The sequence below is a fragment of the Coregonus lavaretus genome (genome assembly GCF_964263955.1).
Source record: "Coregonus lavaretus genome assembly, contig: HAP1_SCAFFOLD_171, whole genome shotgun sequence".
Classification (NCBI taxonomy): domain Eukaryota; kingdom Metazoa; phylum Chordata; class Actinopteri; order Salmoniformes; family Salmonidae; genus Coregonus; species Coregonus lavaretus.
The window spans coordinates 790867-803788 of NW_028160460.1; the positions used below are offsets into that span (position 1 = coordinate 790867).

A 12922-nucleotide genomic window follows, 5' to 3' on the forward strand; every position below is an offset into this window, starting at 1 on the left:
TTTACACCACTCCAGCCGACGCTTGGCATTGTGTATAGTGATCTTAGGCTTGTGTGCGGCTGCTCGGCCATTGAAACCCATTTCATGAAGCTCCCGACAAACAATTCTTGTGCTGACGTTTCTTCCAGAGGCAGTTTGGAACTTGGTAGTGAGTGTTGCAACTGAGGACAGACAATTTTTTCGCGTTACACGCTTCAGCACTCGGCGGTCCTGTTCTGTGAGATTGCGTGGCCTACCAATTTGTGGCTGAGCTGTTGTTGCTCCTAAACGTTTCCACTTCACAATAACAGAACTTACAGTTGACCAGGGCAGCTCTAGCAGGGCAGAAATTTGACGAAACTGACTTGTCGGAAAGGTGGCATCCTATGACGGTGCCACGTTGAAAGTCACTGAGCTCTTCAGTAAGGCTATTCAACTGCCGATGTTTGTCTATTTTATTTTATTTTAAGTCAGTTAAGAACAAATTCTTATTTACAATGACGGCCTACACCGGCCAAACCCGGACGACGCTGGGCCAATTGTGCACCGCCCTATGGGACTCCCAGTCACGGCCGGTTGTGATACAGCCTGGAATCGAACCAGGGGGTCTGTAGTGACGCCTCAAGCACTGAGATGCAGTGCCTTAGACCACTGCGCCACTCGGGAGCCCACTTACACACACTGAACACATTTAATTAAACTGCTGAAAACTCTCCCACTTAATGTCCAACAGATTGCATGGCTGTGTGCTCAATTTTATAGACCTGGCAGCAACGGATGTGGCTGAAATAGCCGAATCCACTAATTTTAAGGGGTGTCCACATACTTTTGTATATATAGTGTATCTCTAGCTTAAACTGACGGATTTTTATGCTAATTAGATTTCCGTGGGGGCGCAGACATCGACCTTAGGGGGTAAAGGGATTGCTTAACATAAATGTACTTTAAACTCAATTTAAAGAATACTCCACGAGAACATCTGTTGGACATTAAGTGGGAGAGTTTTCAGCAGTTTAATTAAATGTGTTCAGTGTGTGTAAGTGAACCACGCCTGCAAAGCCTGTTATGCACCTTCATAAGGTACGTCTGAATACCAACTACTGAGAAGTGCGTCGGAAAGTCGTGCGTAGGAAAGGTGTGCCTAGGAAATGCATACATTTCCTATGTGTGAATCAAGTCCTACATTACTGAGGTTACCACGACAACCCCAATGACTTCCCCTTATGATCGCTCTCTCTCTCTCTCTCTCGCTCTCTCTCTCTCGCTCTCTCTCTCTCTCTCTCTCGCTCGCTAGAGAGTAGAGACTTAGAAACACGAAATAAACCAACTGGCCTGTTGTATGCATAGTGGTTTTTGAACAAAGTATGAAAATAAGATTTTCTTGATTTCACTTGATTTCACTTTATTAGATATTGTTGAAATCTGAGTAATGTATACACCAACAATGACTTAGCAAATCATGAAACATCATATGCAGCACAAGCATGAAACCAAAGAAATTATTATATAATTGAAACAATAAAGTGTGTTTCGGTAAAAACCTGAGAGATGGGGCTGGAGAAATGGAACCACTTTCAAATTCATAGACAGAGCTATGGATGCAAGGACTGACCATCCATGATGTCAAAATTATACTTTTGATGTTTTAAGTGCTATATAATGTTTGTTTACATTTAACTTGTTTACAAACATTGGAATAAAACAAGCTTATAATTTGGGTTATTTGATGGGGTATGACTGTTGAACTAAGCTAATGGAGGCATTTGTAAGTTATATTCTACAAGAATCAATTGGTACATATAATTAATTTATAAGTCTTAAAATGGATGTAACAACTTCAGATTTCCCATTTAACCTGGGAATGTTTTATCATCAAATACAGGTCAACATCAAGGACATTTTCAATGAATCAACAAAATCTTACATATCTCTATTTTGTAAATAATCTAAAAGTATTACAAAGTAAAAATAAATGAATTATTATGTATTATAAGACAGTAATGGTGGGCACCAATATCTATAATTTATTATATTATTATTATAATTCAATATGATATCAATATGAGCAAGGCCTTATCCTTGCTGTTAACCTTACTGTATGTAAAAGACCATACATCACTGTTCCTACAGGAACAATACCTTCTCATACTTAACTGCCTGCTGATGGCCATCAACGGGCTTCACATTGTAATAAAACTGCTTGGGTAGGTTAGAGAATATTAAACTGATATCGATATAGATGTTCCATATCAGTGCCCATCACTACTTAACAGCATGTTAAAAGTACATAACAAAAGACAGTAAATAAATGGGATTAGCGAGCAGCACGTTAAACTACTTTACATTATAACCATGATCAGGTATGAAAGCCATGCTGTACAGATGTACTGTCTCACCCTTCTTCCTTTATGTGAAGTAAAACTCTTACAATAATTAACTTCATAACTTGAATGAATGATTTAGTCATTTGGTTAAATACAGTATGCAGTGACCAAATGAGGGTAAAGGTCAAACCATATCAAATAAAGAATACATCAAAGGTAAATCGATAATCATGTTGGTCCTTCAGGGCTTATTTACAGACACTAACCCTGTAGTTAATTGTTGTTTTCCCTCTTGGTTAGAAGCTGTGTTATCCCTCCTCCTATAGCTGTTGCTAATCCGACCCCTATCACTGTCCCTACAACTGTAACGTTTACTGGGGCTGCAATAAGACCTAGTCCTACTACTGTAGTAATGCATCCAGCTCCTATAGCTGCTTGTTTACCCAACTCTGTCAACTGACTGTTCCTGATCTCTGTCTGAGCCTTCTCATACATCTTATTGGTGTAGTATCCGTTGATCTTCACCATCTCCTCTATCTTCCTCAGCAGCTCTCTGACCTGAGTACGGTCTCCAAGCTCTCTATTGTTAAAGACATGATATCTGCCTCCACAGACTCTGACCAGTGTCTGAAGCTCCGGACTGTCGTTCAGAAACTCCTCTACTGATGTGTCATCCAGCTGATCTACACCAGTGAATAATACTATAGTGTAGTTTGAGGCCTGTTTTCCAAATTTGTCCTTTGTGCACTTCACAGCTTTTCTACACTCCTCTGTGTATCTATCCAGCTTGATCACCAGCAGGAACACATGGGGTCCTGGGACTGACATCTTGATGCATCTCTCTATTTCTACTTTATCTGTTCCCCGAAACTGTTTACATATTTTCTCAATCAAAACTGTTTCTGTCAATAATATGTCACAGACCCCAGGAGTGTCGATGACGTCAATCTTCTTCCCATACGCCACTACACTTTGTTTCTCACACTGTTCAGTCCTTGGCTTTGGACTTGACTTAGAATTAAACAACTTTTTCCCCAGGATGGTGTTTCCTGTTGAACTCTTCCCTGATCCAGTCTTCCCCACCATAACTATCCTCAGATCAGCTGGCTGCACTAAACCTGTGAAAAAAACAAATGTAATGCAGTTTCATCATTATCAGTTACTAAATTCATTAAATTAGATTCAAAGTCGCATCATTTTCAGTTACTAACAATGTCAAATCAAATCAAATGTTATTGGTCACATTTAGCAGATGTTATTGCTGGTGCAGTGAAATGCTTGTGTTCCTAGCTCCAACAGTGCAGTAGTATCTAACAATTCACAACCATACACACATCTAAAAGTAAAAGAATGGAATTAAGAAATATATAAATATATGACGTATACGCAGTGAGTCAGGAAGCAGGTGCAGAAAGAGCGTTTAATAATCATCAAGGCAGATGAATAAAACAGAAGTAGTGTACTGAACATGAAAACAAACTAATACTGCTTGATGACTGAGGCTACTTGGTGATTGAGTTGAAGGCATGCATGGCCACGCAGTCATGGGTGAACAGGGAGTACAGGAGGGGGCTGAGCACGCACCCTTGTGGGGCCCCTGTGTTGAGGATCAGCGTAGTGGAGATGTTGTTTCCTACCTTCACCCCCTGGGGGCGGTCCGTCAGGAAGTCCAGGATCCAGTTGCACAGGGCGGGGTTCAGACTCAGGGCCCCGAGCATAATGATGAGCTTGGAGGGTACTATGGTGTTGAATGCTGAGCTATAGTAAATTAACAGCATTCTTACATAGGTATTCCTCTTGTCCAGATGGGATAGGGCAGTGTGCAGTGTGATGGCTATTGCATCGTCTGTGGATCTATTGGGGCGGTATGCAAATTGAAGTGGGTCTAGGGTGTCAGGTAAGCTGGAGGTGATATGATCCTTAACTAGCCTCTCAAAGCACTTCATATGATGCCAGAAGCGAGTGCTGCGGGGCGATGTCACTTACTAAATTCATTAAATTAGATTCAGAGTGACATAAGCAAATTACAGTTGGCCCAGAAGAAAGAAGCACGTCTGGTCCTTAAATGTACACAGAGAGCTAACATCAATGACATGCATGTCAATCTCTACTGGCTCAAAGTAGAGGAGAGATTGATTGAATCACAACTGGTCTTTGTATTGACATGTTAAAGGTACTGAGCTGTCTGTTCAAACGACTAGCGCACAGCTCAGACACCCATACATACCACACAAGACATGCAACCAGAGATCTCTTCACAGTCCCCAAGTCCAGGACAGTCTCCGTGAAACTCACAGCACTTCACAGAACCATGACTACATGGAACTCTATTCCACATCAAGTAACTCAGTCAAGCAGTAAAATCAGATTTAAAAAACAGATAAAACCACACCTTACGGAACAACGCGGACACACGCATACTCAGACACATGCTAGCACACACGCTCTACACACATGTACATTTTAATATTGCTGGATGGTGGCATAGTCTTAGGGTGTTTACACACTTAGTGCCTTTCAGCCAATGTTTGTGAACTCATCGCAGTTCGATACATTTTTTGTGCATTTCATACACTTCAAAGGAACTCAGACCCTCAATAGAGTGAACAGTGTGAACACAAAGCTCCCCAGGTTCGCTTGTCATTATTCCCGCACCACACACTAGACTACTGCAACACTGTTTCCCCTGCGGTAACCCCTCACATTGGTGCCACAAAAGAGAGAAGATGATGATGTGCAGGTTCGCGGACAGAAATGTGTTCTGTTTTTGGATATTGATTAGCGATTGTCAAGGACACAGAACATTTTTATTAAATTCAGATTATTTGTTTGCTATATGTGATCTATAGGCTGAGAGGGCTTCATAAACTGTTTATTGATTGTGGGGTTTGACTAGTGTGTGGCATTGTATTGTGTGACAAAACTGCATATTTTAGAGTGGCCTTTTATGGCCCCCAGCACAACGTGTACCTGTGTAATAATCATGCTGTTTAATCAGCTTCTTGATATGCCACACCTGTCAGGTGGATGGATTGTCTTGGCAAAGGTGAAAAACTCACTAACAAGGATGTTAACAAAATTGTCCGACAATAATCTGTTTGTTACATAGTATACTCCAACATGTTTATTAATTATGACAGAATAATTAAATATGATCTGGATTTCTGTGCATTTGTTGGCTTTCCCTGTGAATTCTCAGAAAATCTTTCTGACCATAAAGGAATCGAGACTTACTCACCAATGCCTGATGCCTCATCGTCCTCTGAAAGTAAATGAGCTGTAGAAGACATAAAAAAAAGGCTCAGATTGACATCCTGTATAGTTTTAATAATTTAATGGAACTTTTCAAAATGTTTTTTTGTGAATCACATTACATAATATCTATTGTTCACCCCTTACACTCATTTCAGCCTCCTGGCAGAGGCAACCAGGTTTTTTGGCTAACATGACCTGGTAGAGATCATGATGCCGTTGACCTTAACACTTTACACTTGTGAGAATTGGATACTTGATTGTATTGTTTCCATATACAGACACAACCTATGTGTTTTAATCAAATCAACTATATGCACTGAGCTTGTCTGATGTTTTAAGCACACTGTTTTATGACATTATTAAGGCACACAAATGACTCGAGGGAGTCCGACTGCAATTGATTTGATTGGCTGGGCTCAGACTTGCTGCACTGTGTTAAATAAATGACAGCTAGCATCTCTGTCTTTCTCTCGTCCAACAGTGTTTGTCATCCTGTCTGTGTTGCTGAAGCATTTCTGACTTAAAAGTTCTGTTACCAAAATCAGTCATTTGTTTAGGAAAAACATTCCCTATTCCCTCTTTACGTGACACATGTATGCATCGCATGCACATAATCAATGGGGCCTGAAAATAGCCTATCATAATCGCATCAATAAATTGGTTATAACAAACTCGGAACACCGCAACACGTGACAGCAAAATGAATGCGGAGTACGAGAAAATAAATGGTGTTTGACACAAACATGATGGTGTTCTCTGTTTTACTCTACGACCCCTCGGTACAGCCGATCTGCCAACTTCTGTCTATAGCGTCCAAACAGTTTGGGCTACACACTAAAATGACCCCTCTGTGAAAAGGTGAGACTCTCACGAATAAGTACATGTCAGTTTGCTCTAGGACACCCACAGGCCTCACAAGACTCGTCTGAACGTCCCCCAGTACCATTTGAAAAAATGAATGGAAGTAACGTATATATGGAGACTTAGTGTAAAAAATAAGGGGTTAAATACATGTAAAGAAAAGAACAAAGATCCTAATCTCTCTTATATCTCTCAGATGTAGGACCGACACTTCAGAACAAACTTCCTTTTGATTTATTTTGGGGACTATCTGTTGTTCCATGTAGTGAATCTGTTGGTCAATGTGTTTGTACAGGCCCAAAATAATTGTTATGTCAATACTTATTACTTGGCAGGAAGGTTATTATCCCAGCCCTAAAAACCTACTGTTTTTCTGCAAACTCCCAGGTCCTCTGATAATACTTATCACGCGTGAATCGTCATCCCTGTGTTTTGAGGGATATTACAGAGATATTACAGGTGCTGCTACCAGTTTAGGTAAGAACATGGGAACATTGGAACAGATTTATGCTTAAAACAAAGTGCTATGCAGGCAGCATATAGATGAATGATCTGTTTTGTCACATATGAACTTTTCTAGTGCCATACTTCTCTTTTAAAAGATGAAGTGGACAATATTGTGCCAATTAATTGATAAATTGCCAAATGTGTCAGTTAATTAAATGTCTGCATAGGTTACACTTCATGGTTCTTATTGATATGCATGATTATTTGGACTTTCTCTGAACTGAAGGCCATTAGGCCAATATTATGCTATCCCTAGACATTTGAAATATTTTCACGCCTAGAAGATCCTCCAGGCTTCCGTCATAACGGTCAATTTTGAATGAGGAAAAAAAAATAATTACAGGGGCAGTTTGGTAAAACTAATCCCGTCCGAAATATCCACTGGAAAAACGGACATGCTGGGGTAATAATTATATAACTGACATTTGTGATGGAAATGTCTGTTAAACCTTTATCATGCTTGTGCATTCTTGTGCAGCTCTTTCTTTAAGCCTGGTTGCTTAGACATTCTTTCTGAGATTGTTGATATAACTAGATCATATGAGATTGTGTGTGCATGGGTATGGGCCTGTTTCTAACTGTTCTGTGTGTGTAGCATAAGAACCTAGTTTTAGGGAAGTATGTACATGATGTCTGGGTGCACAGCCAAGAGCTGACAGGAGAGACCTATGGTTTCCTGCCAGTCTGAAGGGAAAGAATCGGTTCCTCTCAATCTACTGAAACCAGAGCAAAGTGTTTAATCCTGCACTCTAATGATAAAGCTGTTGTCCTGGCTACGGCCTGTTGCTGGGCAAAAGGGTCATGCTTCTGTGTGTGTATTAAGCCCCACATCATCTAGGCAGACAGCGAAAGACGCTCGCTTGCTCGGGTCAATTGACCATTAATCTACTTTTGAGGAACTATGTCTGGGGAGATTTCCTGTTGTTTTAACACCTATTATCCTCAGAATGAGACAACCATTTTCACAGTTAGTCTGCAGAGTGTTTTCATTGTCAGTGACATAGTGTAGTCTACAAGTAATATGTGTTTTTATAGAAACTCTTATTTAAGTGTACTGTAGCAATTTGACATGACATGCATGTCAATCTCTCCTGGCTCAAAGTAGAGGAGAGATTGATTGAATCACAACTGGTCTTTGTATTGACATGTTAAAGGTACTGAGCTGTCTGTTCAAACGACTAGCGCACAGCTCAGACACCCATACATACCCCACAAGACATGCAACCAGAGGTATTTTTTCCATATACAGATGTCTATTTATTTTTTATTTCACCTTTATTTAACCAGGTAAGCCAGTTGAGAACAAGTTCTCATTTACAACTGCGACCTGGCCAAGATAAAGCAAAGCAGTGAGATAAAAACAACAACAACACAGAGTTACATATGGGATAAACAAAAACAAAACGTACAGTCAGTAACACAGTAGAAAATCTATTTACAGTGTGTGCAAATGTAGTACCAGCCGTGCTCTACCAGCTGAGCAACAGAGGACCACATTTATTCTGTTACCGATCAAATGTACATGTTAATAATATCTTCTGACTACAATTATTATTTATCATATTTCAACTAAATTCAATCTATTAGCTTCCAAAATGTAAGTAGGTATATCTAGCTGTCCGATAACACATTCTGATTGAATGGCTTGTCCTGCACTTTTGTAAAAACCCAGAGTGCATGTTGGAAAAATATATTGGTACCTTACTAAACATAGCAATGTGAATGCAAAGAGGTTAACAAAATAGAGTCAGAATGGTTTGAATTACAAACTATTAAAAGCTATCTATGAAAAGCTCACACTCTAACGAACATGCACGTGCAACATGTTTTGACATCAGCAAACCACTTGCCCACACAAGTCCATTCACGTGGTCTGTGGTTCAGAGGCCAGTAGGACATACTACCAAATTCTCTAGAACTACGGAGGCTGCTTATTGTTGAGACAATAACATTAAATTATCTGGCAACAGTTCTGGTGGACATTCCTGCAGTCAGCATGCCAATTGCACACTCCCTCAATTTAAGACATCTGTGGCATTGTATTGTGTGACAAAACTGCACATTTTAGAGTGGCCTTTTATGGCCCCCAGCACAACGTGTACCTGTGTAATAATCATGCTGTTTAATCAGCTTCTTGATATGCCACACCTGTCAGGTGGATGGATTGTCTTGGCAAAGGTGAAAAACTCACTAACTAGGATGTAAACAAAATTGTGCACAAAATTTGAGAGAAATATGTTTTTTGTGCGTATGGAAAGTGTATGGGATCTTTTATTTCAGCTCATGAAACATGGGACCAACACTTTTATATTTTGGTTCAGTATACATATATTTTTCTAATTCCCGTTTGTAGCATGATCTGTTTCCATGACTCTGCACCAAGTTGAGGTATGATTTGACTACCTTATCCGACAATAATCTGTTTGTTACATAGTACACTCCGACATGTTTATTAATTATGACAGAATAATGAAATATGATCTGGATTTCTGTGCATTTGTTGGCTTTCCCTGTGAATTCTCAGAAAATCTTTCTGACCATAAAGGAATCGAGACTTACTCACCAATCCCTGATGCCTCATCGTCCTCTGAAAGTAAAAAAGCTGTAGAAGACATAAAAGAAAACTTCAGGCTCAGATTGACATCCTGTATAGTTTTACTTATTTAATGGAACTTTTCAAAATGTTTTTTTTTGTGAATCACATTACATAATATCTATTGTTCACCCCTTACACTCATTTCAGCCTCCTGGCAGAGGCAACCAGGTTTTTGGCTAACGTGACCTGGTACTTGGTAGAGTTCATGATGCCGTTGACCTTAACACTTTACACTTGTGAGAATTGGATACTCGATTGTATTGTTTCCATATACAGACACAACCTATGTGTTTTAATCAAATCAACTATATGCACTGAGCTTGTCTGATGTTTTAAGCACACTGTTTTATGACATTATTAAGGCACACAAATGACTCGAGGGAGTCCGACACCAATTGATTTGATTGGCTGGGCTCAGACTTGCTGCACTGTGTTAAATAAATGACAGCTAGCATCTCTGTCTTTCTCTCGTCCAACAGTGTTTGTCATCCTGTCTGTGTTGCTGAAGCATTTCTGACTTAAAAGTTCTGTTACCAAAATCAGTCATTTGTTTAGGAAAAACATTCCCTATTCCCTCTTTACGTGACACATGTATGCATCATATAATCAATGGGGCCTGAAAATAGCCTATCATAATCGCATCAATAAATTGGTTATAACAAACTCGGAACACCGCAACACATGTGACAGCAAAATGGATGCGGAGGACGAGAAAATAAATGGTGTTTGACAGACCATGAGACATCCCGAAAATCGGTCTTCTCACAAAATTGTCCGTAGCGTCCGAACGGTTTGGCCTCTATGTAAAAGATGAGACTCTCACAAACATGATGATGTTCTCTGTTTTGCTCTAAGCCCCCCACAAGCGTCTTTGTACTCATCTGAAGTCGGTCTAGCCGATCTGCCAACTTCTGTCTATAGCGTCCAAACAGTTTGGGCTACACACTAATATGACCCCTCTGTGAAAAGGTGAGACTCTCACGAACAACTACATGTCAGTTTGCTCTAGGACACCCACAGGCCTCACAAGACTCGTCTGAACGTCCCCCAGTACCAGTTGAATAAATGAATGGAAGTAAAGTATATATGGAGACTTAGTGTAAAAAATAAGGGGTTAAATACATGTAAAGAAAAGAACAAAGATCCTAATCTCTCTTATATCTCTCAGATATAGGACCGACACTTCAGAACAAAATTCCTTTTGATTTATTTTGGGGACTATCTGTTGTTCCATGTAGTGAATCTGTTGGTCAATGTGTTTGTACGGGCCCAAAATAATTGTATCAAATAATATCTAATATATTTTTTTGATACTTCAAGGGGTCTTAAAATCAAATAGCATCGCATGATGGATTATCTTGGAAAATGAAAAATGCTCACTAACAGGTATGTAAACAAATGTGTGCACAAAATTAGACAGAAATAATATTTTTGTGTGTATGGAAAATTTCGTGAATCTTTTATTTCAGGTCAGTTCTTGTGCTGACATTGCTTCCGGAGCAGTTTGGAACTCCGTAGTGAGTGTTGCAACCGAGGACAGACAAATCCACTAATTTGAAAGGGTGTCCACATACTTTTGGTGATGTAATGTATCCCTAGCTTAAATTTCCGGATTTTGATGGGGATTTTTTTATGTTACTTAAATTGACGCACGGGTGAAAATAATCTCTGACTGCAATGTCTTCCTAGCAGCAGACAGTTGCAGCAAACTCAAACTAATATTGAAAAACAACCGCATTGCGTCGTTCCTAAGAACAGCCCTTAGCCGTGGTATATTGGCCATATACTACTAATTCCAGAGGTGTCTTATTGCAATTATAAACTGGTTATGAACGCAATTAGAACAGAACAAATACATTTTGTCATACCCGTGGTATACGGTTTTCAGCCAATCAGCATTCAGGGCTCGAATCACGCAGTTTATAATTATGCCATATTGTGGTCTAGTCATTTAATCTCATTTCCTTTTATTTTATTTTCTTTGCCGTTCGACAGTGAAAGTTATTTGTTTTTGCAAATTCCCTTGAAACATTTTTTGTTTGTTACGACTAGTTTCTCTGGTATCGAGTAATTCAGGATGTAAGAGAGTATTCGACCACTTAGATGGAGAGTTGATTCATTGTTATTTAATGGTTACAGTATTGGATTCAATGACAGGCAGTACGGACGTAGCCCCTTGTCATCCGAATGACTTCCATAGAAAATCTCTCAGTTTATATACGTATGGGTGGTCCTCTGCAGCTCAGCTGGTATAGCACGGCACTTGTTACGCCAGGGTAGTGGGTTCGATCCTCGGGACCACCCATACGTAAAAAATTTATGCACGCATGACTGTAAGTCGCTTTGGATAAAAGCGTCTGCTAAATGGCAAATTATTATTATTATTATATAATGCTCTCCGATCTACTTCTATCCCACAGTTACCAACCATCATTGAGTGTAACTCATCTACTACAATAGGATCCCCGTACATGGTATCGTGTGGCACCCTAGCCAGGCCATTACACCACGTACTCCTTCTAAGATTAGCACCAGTGGCCCCCAATCTATCTTGGCACGCCGACCTTCTGTCTCTCACCCGTGACATCAATAACACATGGCGTGTCCTTGTCCTCTGTCACTCACATACATCTTATGAGTTTACAGACATTAATAAATCCAATATCTATATCAAAAGTCGTTATATCATTGTTTTAGTGGCATTGCTATTACATCTCTATGGTGTTGCTGCTGGAAATGTGTTCACATTTGAATTAAAAAAGATTTGTGAATAAACTTTCTTACCGCTCTCATCTGCCATTTTCCTTCGTGCCATTTTCCTTCGTTCTTAGAAAAGCTTCGTTCTGTAGTTCATCAGCTCCAGTTCTTTATGAAACTCTGTAGTTCATCAGCTCCAGTTCTTTATGAAACTCTGTAGTTCATCAGCTCCAGTTCTTTATGAAACTCTGTAGTTCATCAGCTCTTAATGAAACTCTGGTTAGTTGGAGGTGAAGACAAAGAATGATCTCAGATCCAACTATTCAGTCAGCTTTAACATTGCCTCAAACTAGTGACCACACCCTCTACTGCTGTTTTACCAAAACAGAGACGTTTCCGAGAAACGTGTGTGTGTGTGTGTGTTGGTTATGGCTTTCAGCATAGTCACATGGTCTCATACAACAAGATATGGTACTCGCAGATTATCTTATACCAAAACATAGACATTTCAGAGAAAACATGTGGGTGAGTACGTGCAATTCTGCAGGTGTGCATACCTCTACTTATCTCAGGTCTAATCTCTTCACTGCCCTTCTGAACCACAGGCTGATTGCAATGTTGAGTAACATACACTCAAATGCATGAAAACACACTCACACAGACTCACAGACTCACAGACTCACACACACACACACAAAGAAAG

General features: G+C 39.8%; 1 protein-coding gene across 1 annotated transcript; it reads right to left on the reverse strand.

Annotated features, from left to right (window-relative positions):
- Positions 1-1362: 1362 nt before the first annotated feature.
- Positions 1363-12528, reverse strand: LOC311121798 (GTPase IMAP family member 9-like). Its single transcript, XM_084196247.1, has 4 exons — positions 12307-12528; positions 9490-9528; positions 5542-5580; positions 1363-3421 (listed from the first exon to the last, which is right to left on the reverse strand). Exons 1-4 carry the CDS (start codon positions 12335-12337, stop codon positions 2577-2579), a joined length of 954 nt encoding a protein of 317 aa, XP_084052373.1. The 5' UTR covers positions 12338-12528; the 3' UTR covers positions 1363-2576.
- Positions 12529-12922: the final 394 nt, after the last annotated feature.

Coding starts and splice junctions, on each gene's coding strand:
- LOC311121798 (XM_084196247.1), bottom strand. CDS start 12,337: ATGGCACGAAGGAAAATGGCAGATGAGAGCG. Junction 9,529..12,306: donor GAAAATGGCAGATGAGAGCG/GTAAGAAAGTTT, acceptor TGTCTTCTACAG/CTTTTTTACTTTCAGAGGAC. Junction 5,581..9,489: donor CGATGAGGCATCAGGGATTG/GTGAGTAAGTCT, acceptor TGTCTTCTACAG/CTCATTTACTTTCAGAGGAC.